Source organism: Drosophila sulfurigaster, chromosome 2R (assembly GCF_023558435.1).
Source record: "Drosophila sulfurigaster albostrigata strain 15112-1811.04 chromosome 2R, ASM2355843v2, whole genome shotgun sequence".
Lineage (NCBI taxonomy): Eukaryota > Metazoa > Arthropoda > Insecta > Diptera > Drosophilidae > Drosophila > Drosophila sulfurigaster.
The window spans coordinates 24,775,175-24,797,484 of NC_084882.1; the positions used below are offsets into that span (position 1 = coordinate 24,775,175).

General features: G+C 40.8%; 1 protein-coding gene across 3 annotated transcripts in view; it reads left to right on the forward strand.

Moving 5' to 3' along the window:
* Positions 1-11,236, forward strand: part of LOC133836329 (ABC transporter G family member 20) — a 46,106-nt gene extending 34,870 nt beyond the window's left edge. For all 3 annotated transcript variants that reach the window (XM_062266749.1, XM_062266750.1, XM_062266752.1), the window contains 4 exons: positions 4,628-5,055; positions 5,137-5,356; positions 9,894-10,071; positions 10,135-11,236. In XM_062266749.1, the coding sequence (XP_062122733.1) occupies positions 4,628-5,055; positions 5,137-5,356; positions 9,894-10,071; positions 10,135-10,889 (1,581 nt within the window). In that variant the 3' untranslated portion in view covers positions 10,890-11,236. The remainder of the gene's footprint in view (positions 1-4,627; positions 5,056-5,136; positions 5,357-9,893; positions 10,072-10,134) is intronic.
* Positions 11,237-22,310: the final 11,074 nt, after the last annotated feature.

The following is a 22,310-nucleotide window of genomic DNA, read 5'->3' on the forward strand; positions in this document are numbered from 1 at the left end:
GCTTATCCACTCTGCTGACTGTTGAGATGATTTTTTGTCCCCATAAATGGCTTAAAATACAACTTTTTTTATTGCGAATTATTTATGCTTTAAGATATGGATTTCTTTTTGGGAAATTGCATTCCAAAAAAATATTATTGAATTTTCGTAAAGCAGCTTACTTCAGCTCTTCGAGCAAAGTGTGCTTGCTGAGTTCGTTTGACTTATTCCGAGGGGGATGACAAAGAGGCTGCCTAAGGGTGAGAGACTTACATGATGCTCCTGCCAACGGCTGTCAGGACAACGACACCCTCGCAGTGTCATTGCGGTAAAGAGTTATGGCCAATAAACAAAATCACTGCCGGCAATAGAAAGGGAGACTGCGAGTGTGAGAGTGTGAGTGTGAGTTGCGAAACGCGAAACGTGCTGGTAACCTGAACAATCCCCAGTCTATAAAACAATGGGCTGTGGCTTTAAGGTTCAGTTAATCTAACAGCGACGCGGCAGCCATTGAAATGTGAATTTAATGCCAATTGTTATACTAAATTTATGGTCTGAAAAAAGACAGAGAAAAGGACAACGAGCGGTTACACCAACTGACTTTTGTCTGCTTTGCAACTTTGGTGACAGTGTTTAATTGCTCATATTGAACACGTGTTGTATTGTCTTCCCCCTCACACACACACACTAGGAGAGCAACAAACAGTTGAACAAACTCCGGTTGAGTTGACTACTTGTATTATGACCGGCAGCAAATTGCTTTTTCAGCTTTGTCACTTTTTCGTGCCACGTTTTTGTTTTGCCGCAGGTTCTCTAATACTCACAGGAGTTGAGTTCTCTGCTTAGTCCAGTTGCCTAGTCCAGACAGATATATTTTTCGCCAATTCTGCACGTCACTTGGACTTCAGTTTTCGTACGTTTTGCTACTTGGCCAACAACAGCCTAGTGGACATTGCTCACTTTTTGGTTTTTTTCGTTATAGCTGTTTTTCCTTTGCTTTCTTCTTTTTTTTTTTTTTTTGTGTCTTTTTATTCTGTTGACTCAACAGAATTGCGTGCCGCCAGCACAAGAGCCACATACAAACACACAGACACATACATATGTATATTTAACTAGTCCGAGCTGAAGTTCGTGTTGATTGAGTGCGATATTTCGATTGACACCTAACTGGCACTTGTTCCACGCTTCTCGAGCAATTCAATTTAGCTCGTTGTCGCCCATCTTTGCCGCTCCAAGCTGTTGTTCTACACAATTTTAACAATTTATTTAACCATCACAAATTGCATCCGACTCTACTCTCAATCGCAATCGCATTTGTGCAATAATTTCTAAGGTAAACTAAATTCGAAAATTGCCAGCGATTTAAACATAATACGAAATATTGCTGCTGGCACTTGCCGAGATTATGCGATATAATAAATAACTTATTAATGACTGCTCGTAAAATGTATGGATGATAAATTTAAATTGCACATCAATTTTATAATTTTGATAAGCTAAATACTGCTTTGATTTTAATTTTTTATTGTATAATGCTTACAATTATTATTAAGAATATATCAATTTTTGTTTTTGCAACATCATTTGAATCATCATTAAAATTTTAAATATTTTTTTAAGCATAGCTTCAATCTCTTCAATAATAATAATAATAATAATAATAATAATTTTATTCGGGAATTCGAAAAGTGTTTTTGACATTTAAATTAAAATTCAATGCATAGTTTAAAAGATAATTTAAAATGTTAATATTGAATTTACGCAATATTTTAAAACTTGACTTTTGCAGTTATCTGTCAGTCGCTACTTAACTTCGGCTTTATGTTTCTGCTTATTGTTGAATTTAAGAGGCAAGTGAATTGCTGGAAGTAGTGGACAGGTTTCACTTTATTTATAATTTCTCAGCATCAGCAATTATTCAACTGTCCGTTAGCATTTTTGGCCTTGCCTCCCCATCTACTCTTGCACGTAGCACTCGTCAGAATTTTTTTTTGGTTTTTTTCCTATTAAAAAGCAACATGCGGAAAATTACGCGGCGAAAAGGAAATGCAGCAAAGAAAAGACAGCATAAACTATTAAGGACACAAGACAGAGAAAAAAGTCGAAACAGAAACAGAAGCCGCACCAAAATCAGCACAGAGTGTCGCTGTCGCTGGAGGGGCTGATGGTTAGATACGGGACGGGATAGAGAGAGAGGGGAAAGTGGGCGAAAAGTAGTCGTAACAATATATCCATCAAATAATGTTACGCTCCCTGATTTCATTTATTAGAGCAGAAAGTGCTGCACATCCAACTGGGTAAAACCAAAAGCGACTTCCAAGTTCCCAACAGAGTGTGGCTACACGGCGTATACGCGATTTCAGCGTGTGCTATACCCTCGTTTTTGTGCCCGCCAACAATTTCCCATGAGCCATGCAGAGCTGACATTAAATTTGGGGAGCAATGTCTGTCAAAAAAACAAAGCACAGAGCAAAAAAAAAAAAAGAAAAGCTGAAACACAACACTGCGAGAGTGCGACACAGCGGGGACAAAGAGCAAAGTAAATGGCTCTGTTGCCATTTGGGTTGCCTGACCCCCAGTTTACCGTTTTAGTGTTTCAGTTGCACGCAGGCAATTGAGTGAGCGAAGAAGGGAGAGAGCGGGGTAAGCTGTAAGAGGAGTCGACTACCAGGCTAATAATGACGCAATTGCAGGCGTTGATGTTGTGTCATAATGTCTAGTCAACCTTTGATGTGGGTCCTCTGACTGTATCTTTATCTGGGTGTGAACATGTTTCTATTAGACAGCCAGAAAGTGCTTAAATTGAAACAAACTAATGGGTATTAAAGATACACAAAAAGATACTTGAGCACAGCAAACACAACAAATGATTAAATTGATATAAGAGCTTCAACGAAGTGAGTCTTCGGTTAATTTATTATTAATAAAGAAAGCAAAAAACTGATCAGACTTTAACTACTACGAAATTTAACTACATGCAATAAAAAATCTTAGCTTTAGCTCACTTAAACAACAGTCGCCTTAAAATATTCCATTACAAATATTTATCATGCGTGTTCAGAGTTCAATGCTTGTTATTTGCATGAAATAAAGTAGGCAAGAGCAGAACCTTTGTAAAAATGAAAAAAGTATTTTATGGGCGTTGCATCCACCCTCCTCTGACTGTATCTTTATCTGGTGTGAACATGTTTCTATTAGACAGCCAGGAAGTGCTTAAATTGAAACAAACTAATGGGTATTAAAGATACACAAAAAGATACTTGAGCACAGCAAACACAACAAATGATTAAATTGATATAAGAGCTTCAACGAAGTGAGTCTTCGGTTAATTTATTATTAATAAAGAAAGCAAAAAACTGATCAGACTTTAACTACTACGAAATTTAACTACATGCAATAAAAAATCTTAGCTTTAGCTCACTTAAACAACAGTCGCCTTAAAATATTCCATTACAAATATTTATCATGCGTGTTCAGAGTTCAATGCTTGTTATTTGCATGAAATAAAGTAGGCAAGAGCAGAACCTTTGTAAAAATGAAAAAAGTATTTTATGGGCGTTGCACCCACATATCCATATATCATTTTTCAATTTCCTATTGCGTGCACTTCAATTCTTGAATGGTTTTTCTGCAGTTTTTGTAAATTCAAAGTAGAAAATTCTCAGATATGAGATTTTATTTACAGTTTTTTTTTGCTTCTAAAGTTATTGTCAAATCTATTTATTTTACTTGTCACCAGAATAACAAAATTGTATTGAAATCTACTGCAGGGTGTAGCAATTTATTTAAAGCATGTGCAATTTGCAAAAGTGGACTATAAAACTGCAATTGAGTGGACAAAAATGATGAGTGGCTGGGGAAGTTAGTAGCTTAGTCTAACTTGAGCATTCAATTAGGTGGCTAATTGGCTGCTCCATAGACGAATTACGAAATACAAAAGGCAAAGCCAGTAGACAAGCCCGAGGAAACAACCGATTTCCGGGCCAAACTGAAGACTGAAGACAAAATCAAATCAAGCAGCAAAACTTTTGTAACTAACAAGAATGTGTGTGTGTTAGTGTGTTTTGTGTGAGGCATAGTTAGCATAGAGCTGCCACATGCAGTCGTAAGGCTGCGGCAAAGAGGGAGCAATAGGTGAAGGCACTCATGTGCATGCCTAATGAAGCCATCGAGGGTGTTGGAATTGATGAACAAGCAGAGTTTGCTTTGACTGTGAAGACATCCCAGTCAGTCAAGTTTTTGGTGAAGGCGGTAAAGTTTTGCAGGGCAGCGTGAAGGCAGCCGTATTCAATGTCCTGAACTTGCCTAATGCGTTGTTCAGTATGCCTGGTCATGTGCGGCACAGAAATCAATTAAGTTAATTTCCGCACGTTTCGACAAACGGCCAAGGGGATTAGCTGGGCTGCAGCTTGGGCCGTGGGCCGAGGACGTACGCTTTGGACGGGTGGGCGTGGTCAAGTGACCAGTGGACAGTCAATAAAAGTTTTCAACGACAACAGCAAGAAGTGTATAAAAAACAAAGTTTGCACCCAAAGCAAATGCATGAATAGTCGAAGAGGGACAACAACTAGACAAAGTCAAAAGTTGAAATGACTTGACGACACTTTTCCCTTCAAATTCAATTGAATTCAATGCATTGTCCTTGCAGATTGGATTGCTGCGTGGCGGCAAAATGCTTGCCGAGGAGTCACCCGAGTATTTGCGACAACAGTACAACGCCGATTCGCTGGAGGATGTGTTCTTGAAGCTCTCAGTCATGCAGAATATGGGAAAACGTCGACGCTCATCGATTGCCCAGGAGATTGTCGAACAGGTCACAGTTCCGGCCATTTCGAATCCGGCCCTGGACATGTCTGACGAGCAGCATGCGGCCGAAATCTCCGGCGAGTTCGGTGATAATATATCGATGTCATCGGCAGCCCGAGATCCGATAACCACGACAGCACCAGCGGCACCACCGTTGCCACCGGTACAGGAGATACCCACATCCTTTTGGTATAATCTGCATGTGATGCAGTCGCATCATTTGCATGCGCTCATCTGGAAAAACTTTCTCTGGATGACGCGGAATGTGGGGTGAGTAAAGAAGAGACAACTAACTAACTGGCTATTCGAATCAGCCAACTAACCCGACTACTTTTCGCTCTTGCCCTCTAGTGTAATGCTGTTCATTGTGGGTCTGCCTGTGGTGCAAATATTACTGTTCTGTTATGCGATTGGACATGATCCGACTGGCCTCAAATTGGCCGTGGCGAATCACGAGATGTCCGAGGAAATGATTATGCAACAATTCTGTCCAGTGAACGCCGGATGCAATCAGACCATGCTCAGCTGCCGTTATCTCGATATGCTGGTCAAGAACAAGAGCATGGTTGTGGTGAGTATGCAATGCAAATTACCTTGCTAAAGAGACGAGAGGGAGTTGCTGCAAGGGATACAAGTATAGAAGCAGCAACACTGTATCATTTGGCTTTTGCTTAAAATGTGCTGAGCGAGAGAGAGAGAGAGAGAGAACTACAATAACCACTCATGGTGATTTTGCCTCATGTTGCTGCTGCTGTTGCTGTTGCTTATTGAAGGACACAGAGACGATGTTTCGACCCTGCTGGCTATTCGTGTAATTTATTTCAATTTGTGTGGACAGTAAAGCTGGTCACCCAACGTGTGCATGCTCTTCAATCTACTGCACACAATGCCTGGCATTACCCTCGCCTTGAACCAGCTCCTTTGCACTCCTAAATCAACAGAACACTCTCTTCGAAGTTGGCAACGTCTTTTGCTGCTGCTGCTGCTGGTGTTGTTATTGTTCTTATTGCTGTTGCTTTTGCCATTGGTGTTGGCGCACACAAATTACAGCTGCTTATCTTTGGTAACAGCAACAGCAACAACAGCGTGTATGGCAGTTGGGCAGTTCGGCCCGGTCGAGATCATCAATAAATTTACTTGCCTGTGGGGCAAAAATAGTAGTTGAAAGCCGCCCAATACCAAGAGCACAGCCCCCTTGTGGCAATTTATTGCAAATTACGCTTCAAAAACAAAGCCTCTTGTTGCCTAATTTGAGCACAAGTGCTCCATCTCCATTCTCTTGCACTCTCATTCAAGTTTCTGTTTAGCTTTCGGCCAATAATTTCATTCATATTGCATTAGGCATTCTAATAACAGTAAAAACTGTCCGAGCAACAATCTAATTTGTTTTCCACAAATAATTGATAAATAGTTTATTATGATAGTGTTTTGAGTCAGTTCGTTTATTAATATTTTCTCATCTCATTTATAACGAGAAATAGAATACATTACAGTTTGATTCTTTTTGACTACGTTAATCGAATGTGCTTCCTTGAATGAATCCAACTAAAAGTTAAAAACCTATTGGCGAAGCAAATCAATCAAGTTCAAATTTGGCTGCCTTATAACATAAAAATTAAGCAAATTCCCTTGAATAACTCTTAGCGCATGACCTTTTTGGGTAGCTTCTACAAATTTGGTCGCTCATTTATTTTATTATTATTTTTATAAAGTTTTTTTGTTGTTGCTGTTAAAACAATACAATAACAGTAACAGTAGCAATAAAGCTGCCAGCAACAATCCACACGCCTCAACTGGCAATTTGCGAAGGGCAGCCCGAGGAAAAAGTTTGGCTTCAAAAATTGAAAAGCGCCTCGGTCATCCACCAAGACCTCCTTATCACTCTTAATTTGTGTAAATTCTAACTAAGATAACAAAAAAGAATAATACCAACAACCAAGCATTATATAAACAAGAAGTGAATCTTGACAATGATGCGAATACTTAATACTCTTAAGTAAATATAAAATTCATAAATAATTTGAATGAAGTTCATCAAGAAATTTTACAAAATATTTTTTAACATACATATATATTCTACTGTTACATTTTAAATGGAATAGTGTAGGTACCTTTTAAGAGAGTGCTAAACACGCAGTTCGCGTATCTTTGCAACGCATCTGATTTTAGTCCTTAAAAATTTGCTGCTCCTTTTTTTTATTTTTGGTTGTGGGGCCTTTTCATTGTGTAGCCTCAACCTTGCAATTGCGGGGGTGAGGCAAAAGTTAATTTTGCTCAATGAACAGCATATCAAGGAGCCATCAGCACGTGGCCAGCAGCCCTAACAAACCCCATGTCCTGCTCTGCACCTTCACCACAAGACCAACACACGCCCCCGTATCTTTGCCCACCTCCTCCTCCGCCTGTTACTCTGCAGGAACTGTGCCATCAGCTAGCGGCGATGTTGGCAGTTGCTGAAATTTGAATTTCTGTTGCTGCTGCTGCTGTTATTTTGGTTGTTTTGTTGTTGTTGTTATTTTGTGGCCGCTTCAACCGCTTCGTGTATTGACAGCATTTCAATAGCTGCCAAAAGCAACTAAAGCAACAAGAACAGCTCCTGCATGTTCACTGTTCTCTCGCACCGCAGGCAACAGAACCAAAAAAATACATAAAAAGAAAAGCTGCAAAATGCACAACGAATTATATTCCTATTTATGTATATACATTTTAGATATACATATATATATATTTTTTTTTTACTTAAAGGCTCTTTGCTTTGTGGTTTTGTCTAGATCAAAGGCATTCTGCTATCGGTCCCTTATCTAAGTGTAAAAAAAGAATACACAAAAAATTGGTCTTTGTTTGGCGACCCTTTTACGAATATAACCGTAGAGATAGCCATGGGGATGGGAATAGAAATCTTCTGCTTCCCCTGGCACTTTTGGCTTTTAATTTATGCCCAAAATTGAAAACATATTGCGGGCAGACTTACCACCACTCTGTGAGTGTTGCTGTTGTTGTTTTTACTTTTAATTAAAAGTTCATTAGGCGTGACAACACTGCTCATTAGGCAGCTTTGACTGCTCACCGTTGCTCTAGGGAATGTCCACAGGAAGCGGCTGGAAAGGGGTAGCGAGGAAAACTTCTTTGAACTGCTGCTAAGTGCAGTGCGTTTATTGTTGCACTTGATTAGCGAGAAGCTTTAACTTTTAAGTAAATGCCTCATTTTTTTGCTTGTTTTTTCACAGTTGTTGTGGTTTTCTTTATGAGCCAAACTTGTGGTTAGAAAGAAGAGATGGAAAAAAGCAAATAAAGAGAGAGAGAGAGAGAGAGAGTGAGAGAAAGAGAATGGAAATTACCAAGGTAGCGAAAAGTTTTGCCCCATGTTGGTCTCCACTTCATTTGCGTAGAGCTTCCAACTTGCTACAAACCCAGACTCAGTTCCTATCCTTTATATCTCATCCCATTCTTATCCTGCTTTACCAAGTCCAAGTTGACTTCATTTGCGCATAGTTTGTGGCTCAAGTTTGTCATAAACAATGTTGAACTTAAGGTTAAACTAAAGCATAAAAGTTGTCAGAACTGCTAAATTGATTGCCTCTTGTTGCTTCAGTTATATACTACTATACTATAGTAATGTGTGTGCCATAGGATGGACCATGTGATTGAATTATTATTATTATTACGAAGGGGATTATGAGTATGCTACATGGAAAGTCTATCAATGTTATGCTTTGCAGTCAATGGCATGATAATACCAATATCTTCGATACATATTTTCTCTAATCTCGCATTTATGCAAATATATATGTTTTCTGTTTAACTTCGGCAAGTTTCTATCAAGACAAATGAGCTTGCAAGTTTTTGGTTAGATTTTCGGTTTGGTGCTTAAATTTTGTGGAAATTATGTAAGCAAAGTTTTTAGCTAACAAATTCGATTAACCATTAAATCTAATGGAGCTTATCGACGTGTCGAACCATTTAACCACACTCACATGTGAGTGCGATAGTGTGTGTTGTGTGTGTAGCCGCAAAGGCAGAAGTGTGTATGACTTCATTTGTCTAAACATTAATGCGGCAATTGCGTAAATTTCACGCCTGTTGTTTCAGATCCCCTTTCGGTTTAAATATCTCCACACGCACAGCACACGCTTATACGCAAGCTTGTTAGCCACAAAATTGCTATAGCTTAGCCCAAATACAAATGCCAATACATGTACAAGCAGTTGTTGTGCTATCGTGTGTCTGATATTGTATGTACATAAGTGGCTGGGAAAACTTTGGGCCAAAGTTGTAGGGCCAAAGTTGTGGCTTGGCGAACTTAATCAATGTATGAGCACTTACTACGACTAGCTTAGGCCCAAGGATATGCGGGCTGGTCATGTTTTCCCTCAGCTTACACTTCATTATTTATTTTTGCGTATTACGTACTGAGACTCGACGAAAACAAAAATGAAAAAAACAACAACAACAACGAAAAAATCAACGCAATGAAATTGTAAAAGATAACACAAACATATTGTTGACAACAACAGCAACAACAACAACAGCAAACAATGGCACAGCAAAAGGCGCAACGCACAAAAGTAGGCAATGCATATTGTGTTGAGGCGCTTCCTTAAGGATTTGCTCATGCTGATGCTGCTGCTGTTTGCCTTCTCTGTTTGTTGTTTGCGGAATTTATCGCTTGACGCAAGGAACGCACATTAATTACGCGGAGTTACTTTTATTGTGCCGCTCGACAAGGCACAACATGCAACAAACAATGCGACAGGAAATGAAGCGAGACGCTGTAACAGTTACCAACGGCTGTAACTGTAACTGTACCAACAGTAGCAGTAGCAAAAGCACTAGCAGTTGACTGTAACAAAGAGACTCGCATAGACCCGAAAAGGAAGCGCCCAAAGGACATGCGTTGCTCAATAATTCAACGCTTTTAATTGCGCAACAACAAAAGGCGCCAAGTCATCCAACGCCCTTCTACAAACCAGACTATAGTAGAGTAAATTTACTAAGTACAACTTCATCGTGTCATAGACCAACTGCAATGACTTTTTAAAGCTAATTCAAAATCACATTTCTTTTTACTTATATTTAATTTAACTCATTTTACTTTTTTCTATCCACAGAACTATGTTAATGATGATGAAGAAGCCTATGAGGAGGTGCGTCGCGGACGTGCCTGGGCTGCTCTTGTCATCCAGTCAAATTATACAGACTCACTAGTTCAACGTGTAGAGGATGGTCGCTATGCGGATGATGCTACGGTCGAAGCATCAGACTTGGATGTGCGAATGGACTGGTCCAGTAAGTAGTGAATAACTTTCCTTAAAGTAAACAGTTAACTTTCAGAATTTATTAACTTTACAGATCAACAAATATCAACGCTGCTCTATCGTGATCTGCAGTACACGTTCTTCACTTTTGTGGAGAATATGCTTTCGGAGTGCGATTTGAATCCTCGACTTGGACGCATTCCCGTTGAGCAAGAGCAACCCATCTATGGCTATCGCAATCCCAACTTCACTGACTTCGCAGCACCCGGCGTCATTCTCACAATCATTTTCTTCCTTTCGGTGGCCATGACTTCGGGTGCCATGTTGATTGAAAGGAACGAGGGCATGTTGGAGCGTTGTCTGGTTGCTGGCATCACGGGACCAGAGATACTGCTCTCCCAGGTGGTCACACAGTTCACAGTGATGCTGAGCCAAACGGTGTTTGTGCTGCTTGTTAGCTTCTATTTCTTTGAGCTGACATTGGTGGGTGACGTTTGGCTAGTCGTTGCACTGTGCATACTCAATGGTCTGTGCGGCATGAGCTTCGGCTTTGTCATCTCATGTGCTGTGGATACAGAGAGAACGGCAACTTATGTGGCCATGGGCTCGTTCCTGCCCATTGTGATGCTGTGCGGCATCATTTGGCCCATCGAGGGCATGTATCCGCTGCTGCAGTTTTTCACAGCCTTCCTGCCATTGACCAAGCCAACGGAATCGATGCGTTCCATACTGCAACGCGGCTGGGGCATGGACAATCCGACAGTGTACAATGGATTCATATCGATATCATCGTGGGTGCTTGTCTTTCTGGTATTCACCATTCTGCTGCTGAAATTCAAGAAGGGCTAGACTATGTTTAAATCTATACTGTTATAATGAGTACCTATGATTTTACTAGGTTTTAAGGGTAGTCCTTAGGTCCATGCTTAAGTCTAGCTAGCGAGAGTATGTCTCTGTAGATTGTGTGTTAGTCCATGCAATTCATAAAATATTATCTTAAGGTTCCGGATGTCACATTCATTCCATGGAAATGTTGTGCCTTTTTATGCTTAAGTTTTCATATCATACATATTATAAACACTGGTCCACATAATTATACACACACACACGCATGTACAAGTATTTTGTGAATAATACAAATAAAACGCAATAATAAGTATAACTATGTAATGAATAAATTTACAAATTTCAACAAACTTTAAAATCGTTTAAGAAATTTAATTTCCTGCGAATGAAAATTCGTTTTCATTTACATTCAGCTTTGAATTGACATTTTGTGAATTGGCAAACCCTTAAAGTTAACTGCAACTGCAGCAGTCAATGCATTTCATTATGTGGCAAATGAAGGCACTTTTGCTCCTTTCAATCAGTGTTTGATTTGGCCAATATTTATTTACGAAGTAGCTGCAATCAAAGGTTGCTCTATCAGTTGAATTTTGCACCCCCCCTTGAATCACTTGCAGCTTGTACATTATTTGTGGCACCACCATTGGGGCAGCTTTGCTCTGCTCTAAGCAAAAGGGAACTCAATTCGAGCTTGTCATGCAGCTCGTTTTCGACACATTTCACATTTTGCGGCAAAATCAATTAAACCGGAAATGCATGTAGCAAGTGCCTGAGTGAGTAACGTGGCCCGTGCCACACGTGCAGCATCCGCTTAGCACAAGAAATCAACTTAACAAGCGGACAAAGTGCCAAGCCAGCAAAGGATAAGGGGGAAGTGCCAGCTTTTGTTCCTTCTCAATCTCCATAGACGCCTTCCATCGATGCTGCTGTTGCTGCCCTGCGGTGATCGAGTGTTGCAGCCATTAGAAAAGCAATGGACAACGTCACACACACATACATAAACAACTGGGTGTTATATGTATAGTATGCATATGTAGGTCAAATCCAATGTGTGGGGAGGCACTGCTTGTAACTGGCTCCACATGTCGTCCGTTTCCGTGACCAGAGCGAGACAGAAACGATGGCCACTGCACTTGAATGTGATGTTCATGTTCCGCCACCGCCTCCACATCCACATCCGCCTTCGACTCCATCTCCGTCGCCAGCTTCGGCAGCCGTTCCATCAGCTGAATGAGCTGCTGTCGCAAATCAGTCAGGCCAGGCGCTGGCGAATCCTTTTGCCTGGCCCTTGGCGCTCTCGAGACGTGTGTATTTACAATTAGATATCCGTCATCAATCGATAACCAAGAGCAACTGGCAACTGGCAACTGAATGCTTGATGCCTGGGATCATTTGCTATTATTTTTCACATTTCGTTTTGAAATGGCATTCAAGTTGGATGCCATCATTGATTACTCGAGTGTAGCTGACGGCAACCACTCGAGCATATAAATTGGAAAGTTGAGCATCGCTGTAACATCTTCCATCCCATTCCCAATTTTCATTTTCATTTGGATTCGCATTCGCATCGAAGTTTTCATTTTCATGTTGCCAGCTCGCTGCTCACTTTCCACATAATTGAAAGTTCAAACTTTTCGACTTGCCGCTGAATTAATTTCTCAACTTCATAATTTCACGTGTTCTGTGAAGCCTTAATAACATCCATCCAGACACTCACTCCGTCGCAGCTTCTCAGACATTCAGTCCTTCAGTCAGGCAGTCAGACAGTCGGACTGTCAATTGTTCTTTGTTTCCCATTGCTCCTTTTACAGCAATCACAATCACGTTTGCTGTTCCATTTCGCCCTTTTTCTCGCTCTGTGTTTCTCACCGTCTACGTTGCCGCTTCGCGTCAAGTGTTGCTGCTCCGCCAGCTCGATGGCGTCTTAATTAATTGCTCAATTAATTTAATGTTCAGCAACCGCCTACCCTTCTTCTACTTCGCTCGAAGAGCGATGGGAACACGAGTTCAGTCATCGCTTGGCTGCTCAAAATGTCAATTGTCTGTTTATTTTCAATGGGCTTCAGTTTTACAAATGTCAACGCGCAAATGTTTTGTGCTTACTAATGCTAAATCGGTCCATGCTACGCAGCGTATCCTTTTCTTCAATTACGCTCGGGTCAAGGCTTGCAAATAAATAGCTTGCCATTTGCCATATTTGTGGTGGCATTTAAATAAAATCAAGTTTAAATGTCCCCCTTGGCAATTTCCACAATTTCAGGTAGAAGTGTAAGTTAACCCAAATGAAAGGTAACTGAACTCGAAGCGCCTTGAAGGAAAGACACAAATTTGCAAGAAAATCAATACATTAATTAAAAAGACATTTGGGAAGGAACCAAAAGTGTATCTACATTTTCATGGACTTAAAGTACTTCTAAGTATGGCAAGGCATTTTGATACTTGAATTTTCTATAAATATTTTTATGAAACTTTTAATTCCTGTTGTTATCTTCGCTAAAATCCCAGTTTTGTATATTTAAATACTCGATTTTCGTTGCTTTTAAGTGTGTCAATCATTTATTGCATATTTCTGTGCTGGTAATCATAATTTATATTGTAGTTATTGCAATGCGTTGCAGCAGCCTTAATTGTTTCCACTTGGCCAGATTGTGAGTGTCAGCTGTACACTCTTGGCAGCGTGTTGACTGGGCAATCAATTTGCAATTGGCTCGTCTGTAATTTCATTGTGCTTGTTATTGCATTATTTATGTGCATTAATTGCCACTTAATCAGCCGAAAGCAGTTTGTGTATCTGCATTTCTCTCTGTAGCCAATATCGGTATTTTTGTATTTGTTGTTGTTCGGTTTTCCTTTTTCAGTTTTGATCCCGACGACCTTGTTGTTGTTATTTATTTGCCATCATCAATTTGTGAGTTTCCCTCTGACGAGTGAGTGCCAAAATCGAAGGAAGCTTTAATTATTTAAGCAATTACGTGAAATTTGGTGCAAGCACCAAAAAGTCGTCGCCCATATGCGAGCACTTTATTATTTTAATGACTGGCATTAATTATTTGCGGTACATTATGAGCAATTTGTTTAATTTGCCGCCACCGCGAGCAACAACAAACACCACAACAACATCACCAACATCCAGAGCGACACCAATCGGAATATTATGTACACAGATCGGCATTTTCTGTTTCCTGACTTTCGTTTGCTTGTTTTGCCTTTGCCTGGCAAATTGTATAATGAAAATGTCAATCAATTTTCCCACGATTTGCCACCAAAGTGTACGGCAGCCCAGCAGCCCCGAACACTCACACACGTACACGTAAATAAGTATGTGTGTGAGTATAGATACACACATTTGCACACAGATGCCTGTCACACTCAATGCCAATTGCAAATTGAGTTCATCTGCTGGCGGCAAATATTGACATGACAGACACATTTTTATTTTATTTTATTTGCATTTTTATTTCACTCTTTGCTTATGGTATACTCTACTCTCACCACCAGTTTCCTACCAGAAGCAAAAGTCCCACGGCTAGACCATTTTTCTCCTTCCATTTTTTTCAATTTTTATACTGCTTCATCTTTGCTGCTATTGCCAAGGCCCCCAACTCCTAAGCACTTGCTTACCATGTTTTTGCTTTTATATCTTCATCTCCTTTGCCAACTTTGCCTCGCAGCCTGCGCTTGACGTGTCTTTCACTCGCCTTCTATGTATTATGTGTAGCTCACTCTGCACGTGGATGTGTGCGAGTGCTGGCTCAAATGACATATTAATTTCCAAAGGGGAAACGAAATAATATAAATGAAGTTGTCGCCCGAGGCACAGATTAAGCCTTGGCAAAGGTGTCAGCCAGTGGAGCTGGGAGTCTGGAACGCACTTAGAGACACACAATCAAATGCAAATAGCTGACGAAAACGAAATAAATATGATCAGGCAAATCAACGCTGAACATTGCTCTGCGGGCGTGGCAGTCTCTTCGTTTACATATAATATTACGCATACGTCAAGGCATGATATTAATATATTGCGAAATTTCGCGGATTCGATAAAGTTGTTTCAGAGAACAATAACGCTGTCAGCGTCGCACACGCTCCAAGCGGCATGCCACGAGCCTTCATCAATCATTGAGCTGTCCTACCCCACGCATTCCTTCCACGCCTTGCCATCCATCCATGCATCCATGTGGCCGCGTCAAGAAGCCAAAAAGCGGGCAAAAGGCTGCCAAAATGTCTGTCGCAATGGACGTGTGTCAGCGGCGTCCTTGGGCCCTGAGTCCATACCTCAATTGAAAAGCAATTTCAAAGGCATAATAACGATAAATATTTTATTGTAATGTGTTTTGCAATGTTTACATGGCTGCCGCATATACGCCACATGCGAGGGCAACTTGGAGGGTTAGAACGTTCCCCGTTCTAGATCTTTTCTAAAGCGGTGTAAATTATAAATTTTAGCGGCAACCCTCGTTGCTTTTATAACTGCTTAAACAGCATGTATTGCCATTATATTCCGAGGGTCCTGCGGATGCTGCCAAAGCTGCTTCAGCCTGTCGCTGCTGCTCAATGCATGGAGCTCAATTTGCAGTCACTCCCGCCTCCGCCGTCTTCTCCTGCAGTCACAGTCACAGTCGCTGTCGCCATCGCAGTCACAGTCGCTGCTGCTGGCAGCGTCGTCGCCTTTCACGCTGTTGCGCGCGCTTACGGGCAACACTTAATCGGCTTCCGGGGATATTTGGGATTTGGGGCGGAAACCTATTTGTGTCAAGACGCAGCGAGCACTGCTTTCCCTTTTTTTTTGCCTTCTTATTTTTGTGCTTTTCAACATCAACTATGTTTTTGTTGGGCGCTTTTCATTTTGGGCATTTTCCTTTGGCAGCTCGTTGTAGTCTTTTGTTTTGCGACAATTTGCAGCTTGCTTTTTTACTTAGCCATACTTAAAATTTACAACAAAAGCAGGCATCTCAAAATGAACTACTTAGTTGTTTTTTATTCCGCATTCCTTTTTCTCTTTTCGCCTTTTTCTTGTGCAGCAGCAGCAGCAGCTGGAGGCAAACATTACAACAATGAAGCCAATTCCGACAGCCCACATGGACACACACATACACTTATACACATATATACAATTCTTTATTCTTTGGTTGGCAGGAAGTACGTGCTAATGGCTCAAAAGCAAATGACACAAAACACGAGCATAAAATGTGCCAAAAGTCAGCCAAGAGAACTTGCCAGCATTCTCATAAATACATATAAATATGTGCGAGTTTACTCTTATATTTTATTTTTTCGCTTTCGTTTTGGTCGTTTTTCTCTCTTCTTCTTGTGTTGTTTGGTATGCCACGCCCCATACTAATAAAGGCCGCAGGCTGTTGCTCACTTACATACTTATGTATGGTTGCTGGGCCATTGAAAAATGTCGAGTATCTGGCACAGTTCACAAGAAGGAGCAGCAGCCGAAGTAGGCTTCAGGACTTGTGTCCCTTTATCTCGTAATTCCCTGCTAATGGTTCTTTTGTGTGCACTCCCACAATTGCCGTTAGCTCAGTAAAATACCAATACCAGAGTGGCATCCATCCCATCGGATCCTATTCTCATTCCCACTTCGCTGGACGACATATTGACAGTAAAAAGAGACCGACAGTCGGCTAGTCGCTCCTTTTAAGTAATTTCTTTCTAATATTTATGATTTTTGAAATGCCAAGGCACACTTGGAACTCCGCATTTTTATAGCACTGGTAGAGCATGAAGACGAGCATAAAATGTGAAACAGCTTTAACATTAACTTGTTGTTACTATATACGAAAATAATTGCCTATAGAATAAAAATGTCTTCAAATAAAATGTATATTTTTATTAAATTGTATTAAAAAACTCAATCAATGTTTATATAGTGTATTTCGTATTCGTTGTAATTGAATTCTTTTTATTTGTTTTCGAATAATGTTGTTCCTGTTCATACTTGAGGCGTCTGAAGATGTTTGTTGTCCAAAAATATTCCCATTAATAAGCATTATTCAAAATAAATTCTTAAGCCGCACATATAGCAATTTTTATGCCTTGAATATGCTTTCATATCCATAAATGTCAAGTGTCTTAATGCCATTACGCAATCATTTGGAGGCACAAAGAAAATATACAGCAATATGCTTTATTAGCCAAGGCGAATGAGAAATCTTATCGAATTTATTTGAGCGTATTTTTATGAACATATTTTTTAATCAATTGTACATCGATCGGCGATGAAATAAAATAATTAATTATAATACCATTCAAGCAAAGTGCCGCCAAGGATGGCCAGTTTGTTGGCTGTCATTTTGAGAGCTGAATAAAAAAAATAATAAATTACTTTGAAGTATTACGATTGCAAATATGTTAAGGAACATAGGGCAATCAGATACCCTACATAACTTTAAATACCATTTAATAATTTAAGATCTGAATTTGGGCATCAAATAAAAATAATGGATAGCAAACGCTGACGAGAGTAGAAGCAAATATTTACGTATGCGTACGAGTTTAATATCTGGAAGAGCTTTGGAATCGGCAGATTCCAGAATGCGAATGCGAATGCAACGCAAATCCCTTTCGGTGCTCTGGGTATAAATGAATGAAATAAATATTTAACATTTAAGCGTGAAATGAATGGATATATGGCCCGGCTATGCACTACTCCATTGTTGAGCCTCCAAACTGCTGCCTCGACCGACATGCATTTTAATTTTTTATGCCATTTATAAATGCGATTTAATTGCCACCTCTCAACAGTTAAGAGAGGTGAGAGTACGGGGAAATAGCTACAAAAACGAGAGGGGAGGGAGACGCAGAAAGCATGCAAACCGGTGAAATGATGGCGATTATCGATGCACATGATGCGCATGCAAAACACTTTTAAATTATCATCAGGAATTAATATAAAGGCAACACGTGTACACACACACAACACTTCCGAACACATAGATACTTTCAATCAGGCTCACTCAACGTGTACGCTGAAGGACGTGCCAACGAGCCAACCACTTAAAAAACTTTGGTTATTAAAATGTAATCAAAAATTAACTTAATTAACGACACAAAAATGGCGTTGAACATTTTATTGAAATTTGCTTGCCGACAAAACAACAACAACAACCACAAAAAGAAAAGAGAACAACACAACGAGAAGACAAATAGTAATAAAAATCAAATATAACGTATACGCAATGTATGCGAAACATACATGACAATCAAGGCCAATACAAGAGTGCGTGTTTGTGTGTGTGATGGTGAACGCGTGTATGTTATCTGTGAGTGTTCGTCTCATGCATAAAAATTACATATTACAAGATATTAGTGTGAAAATTGATATAAAAATCAATGAAGCAGTGAGAACGACAACGACAGAGTGAACGACAACGACATCGACAACGAGTTGAGTTGGTAACAACTTTAAAGGGTCACAGGCAGTGTTGTAAAACGACCTGGCCGTGTGTATTTGTAAGTGTTGACATAAACATTAAATTTGATGGCCATCTGCGTGAGTTCTCTCTTTGCTCTTGTTGTTGGTTGTATTTGCACTTTAGTTTTCATGCTGCGAATTAACGAGCAGGTTGCCACGCCCACGCCCATGCGCTCAATATAAATTAGTTGCCATTCGCACACCCCAAAGGCACCCATACACACACACACACACAGAGTCACAGTCACAGTCGGAGTCACACCCACCCACATGAATGATATTAAAGCGACGACTGTGAGGACATGTCTTGAGGCACATCCTCTCGAGCAATAAAACGTATTTTTATGATCCTAGCATTCGTGTGGAGCGCGCACTTTGCATGCAGCACAGCCCCCAAAGATGGCAACCTATAAAGGGAGTCATCTCTAGGACAAATAGCGCCACTAAATGGGCACGGATTATAATGACGCACACACACACGCGCCGGACAAACAGACAGACAGACAGTGAGTTAGATGGGTGGCAACAGCCATAGACACTGGCAGGCCGTTAAAAGTAAGCCAAACTAGCCGTGAAGTAGGCAGAGCTGAAGGCTGGAGAGCTGAAGCTGAAGGCTGAAGGCAACCAAAGTCAACATCGGCCGCACCAATAAATGTTAGTTTTTATGACCCAGCGACCCAGTGGCAGGAGATGCACAGATAGCTAAGTTGCGCAGAACCTTGTCCGTTGCTCCCCATCTAACACCGTCCGTTCGACAGTCAGTCAGTCAGTCAGTGAGTGAGCTCCCCAGCTGGGCATTGAAATAGTTTTTGGTCTGGCACACATCAATGTCAATTGATTGCAACCCTTTCAGCCTCGACACTATGCCGCAACGAGTCAACGAGTGCTGTTGTTGCTGCTGCTGCTGCTGCTGCTGAACACAGTTTGAGTGCCAGACTCGGCTAAGTGTTTTGTGTGTTGACCAGGAGAGTCGCTGTTGCTCCCATTTCATTTGAAAGCAAGTCGAGCGTGTGGCACGCTGCCGCTGATTTTCCTTATTTTTTTCCACTATTTCGCCTTGTGTTTTCTCCTTTTTTCCTGCGCTCTGTTTTGTTCTGCTGTTGTTGTACTGCGCCACGGGATGCCTAAATAATTGAGCAGTTAATCGCACCAAATTGCTTGAATGGAATCCTCTAGCCTCGCAAATTCAATGACCAGAATTTCAACTCCTTGTGGCAAACGCGAGCTAATAATTTTGTGTGACAGCAATTGATTTCTTCGAGCGAAAGAGAGAGAGAGACTGTGCCCATTGAATTATGCAAATGCTGTGCAAATTGTCAATGCAGATGTGTCCTGCATAAAGCGACTCACAAATATTATTTTGCTCCACCAAAGGAAAATGATGCAAAGTGAAAGTCAATCGATTTTCTTGTATTCAGCATGTTTTAGTTTTGCTTGGCTTTGTGAGGCGTGTCCTTTTATCATCTAAAGCCGATTAGTCAACACATTTAACTATGAACTGTCATTGGGCAAGCATTTTATTGGGATTTCACTTGTCAAACATGGATTTGTGGCTATCATTTAAGAATGTCCTCAATGACGACGAGAACAGCAACGGCAATGTTGATGATGATGATGTGCTGTTTTATTTTTATTGACAGCGCATCGAATTTGCTTAGCAATTGAGTTGAGTTTACTTTGTTGGCGATAAAGTATGATTCAATTCCTTAACTAATATGCTAGCAAACAGAAGTTGTTTATCCCGATGCCAAATTCACGATTGTTGACAAACTTGGCTTTGCATTAAGTTTCAAATCCTTAAGCTGCTACGCTGCATTACACGCACATTTCAGTGATGCGGATGCAAGGTTCTCCCATACATTCGGTTACTCACCTGCGCATTTTACGCATTCAGTGAAGCCAATCACGTCCTCTGCTCAAAATCCCCGACTATACATAACATATATACACTGCTCCATCGTCTGGTTTTTCGCTCTCTGTCGACCTCTGCAGTAGCGACAGCAATTCAATTCAAGTTGAAAATCCAGCGCGTATTTGTTTTTCAATGATGGCTGATTATTGAAAATCTAAATTCTGATGGCTCCTGCTCCCCTACCTGATGATGATTATGATTATGACGATGACGATGGTGTGGATGCGAATGCAGCTGGTGGCAGCAGGTTAAACTCGATGCTAGTCGATTGTTCTCTTTTTTTTTTTTTTTTTTTTTTTTGGTCATAAAGGTAAGCTCAGCTCAATGGCGAAGGATTTTGTTTGGTGAAGTCAACGCTGTCGCTTGATTGGAAAATGCCTGTAGGTGATTGCTTGGCTTTTTTTTTTCATTTATGAACCATGTTTACGTATTGCCATCAATTGCAATCGCTTCCAATGAGCAAATAGCACAAACTCACACAAAACATCATGGCATTTTAATTAAACGTTGCCAGCAGAACTGAACTGAAGCGCGTTCTCGATTCTTTCAGGCTTTATGCTTCTCTTAGTCTATGTCTATCTGTCACAGTGCAGTGTGAAATGCTGATAAGATTCCATTCTTGAAAGTCAACCCGTCAACACTCGCGACGAAGGCTATAAAGCTTTGTTATTATTTCATTCAACGCGACGCGTGAATAAAACTTGAGCTCTGGCACATAATTTGAAATTCGTGTCATTTATGAGGCAGCCAACGAGCGTGAGCTTTGAGCATTCAACGAACAACGGTTCAACGTTCTACGTTCAACATTCAACGTGAAGCATTCAGCTTCTCGGCGCCTAAGACGAGTTGTAAAGTGCTGAAGTTGTTGCATTGCTACATTTATACACATCCAAGCCAATAAGATTACGACCGTGTCATTTACACTGCACCCAAAAAAATTAGAGAAAAATTTAAGTATTGTTATAAATAAGAAATTAAAGTAAATGCATTTTTTTTGCTAGATGACAGCTAATGTAATTTAATGAAGTACCTGTCAAGGTTTTATGACCAACCCAAACTACCAAGCAAATGTGCAATCAAGAATTTACCCTTAAGGCCATGTCAAGGCATTTATTTCGGCTGCGCAATATAAACACAATATAACTGTCAGAAAGTTTTTTTCTAAGTGTTGTAATGTTGTCAGCAGTTGTTGGAGCCTCGCGGCAGCCTCCCGTTGCTCATATGTGACTATGATGAACTGCACAAGACAATGTTGGAATTTTTATTAACCATCAAAAATCCGCGTGCTCGTTCTTTCTCTAACACTCTTTCTCGCTCTCTTTCTATGCTGGCGTCAGCCCAGATGAACCAAGTAGCAGTAGTAGTTAAGTTCCGGCCACAACCAGGACGATGGTTGTCTGGCGTGCAGCACGCACATTGCAAGAGATTATCTCATGCTACGCGCATTCCAAACACACGCGCACACATAAGCTCACACACACACACACATGCATATACATGTATTTATACACCCACAAAAAGAAGCAGATTGTGCTGCAGCTCTCAGAGGCGCTGCAGCAATCAACGTGCCTGGGTAGTCATCATAATGGCAACAAAGCGTCGGCCAGAACATCATTGGGTATGGTTATGGTGGTTGCAAGGCAGCAGCAGGCATGAGGCACGAGGCGTGAGGCATGAGGGATGAGGCACTTGTGGTCTTAATATAAAAATCACTTTGTGTGTTGTGTTTGCCGCGCTGCTGCTTCGTGCACTGCTTTGCATTTCTAAGCAGCAGGGAGTCAGGCAAAAGAAAAGAGGCAAGGAATCAGGCTGGCAGGCAGTGAGGCAGTCAGGCAGTGTGCACAACATTGTTGACGTTGTGGCAAATGTGTAAGGGATGCGAATGCGAGAGAGAGAGATGAGCAAAAAGTGCATTGCAGTTGCTGTTGTTTTGCGACGCAACGGAAACGGAAGTGCCGTACAGCTCCAACAACAACAAAAACAACTACAACAAACTACCAACAACATTAACATGTGCAGCAACAGCAACTTGTTCATCAGTCGAGTAAGCCTGCATATGTTTGTAGCTTGCACTGCTTGCACTTCCAAG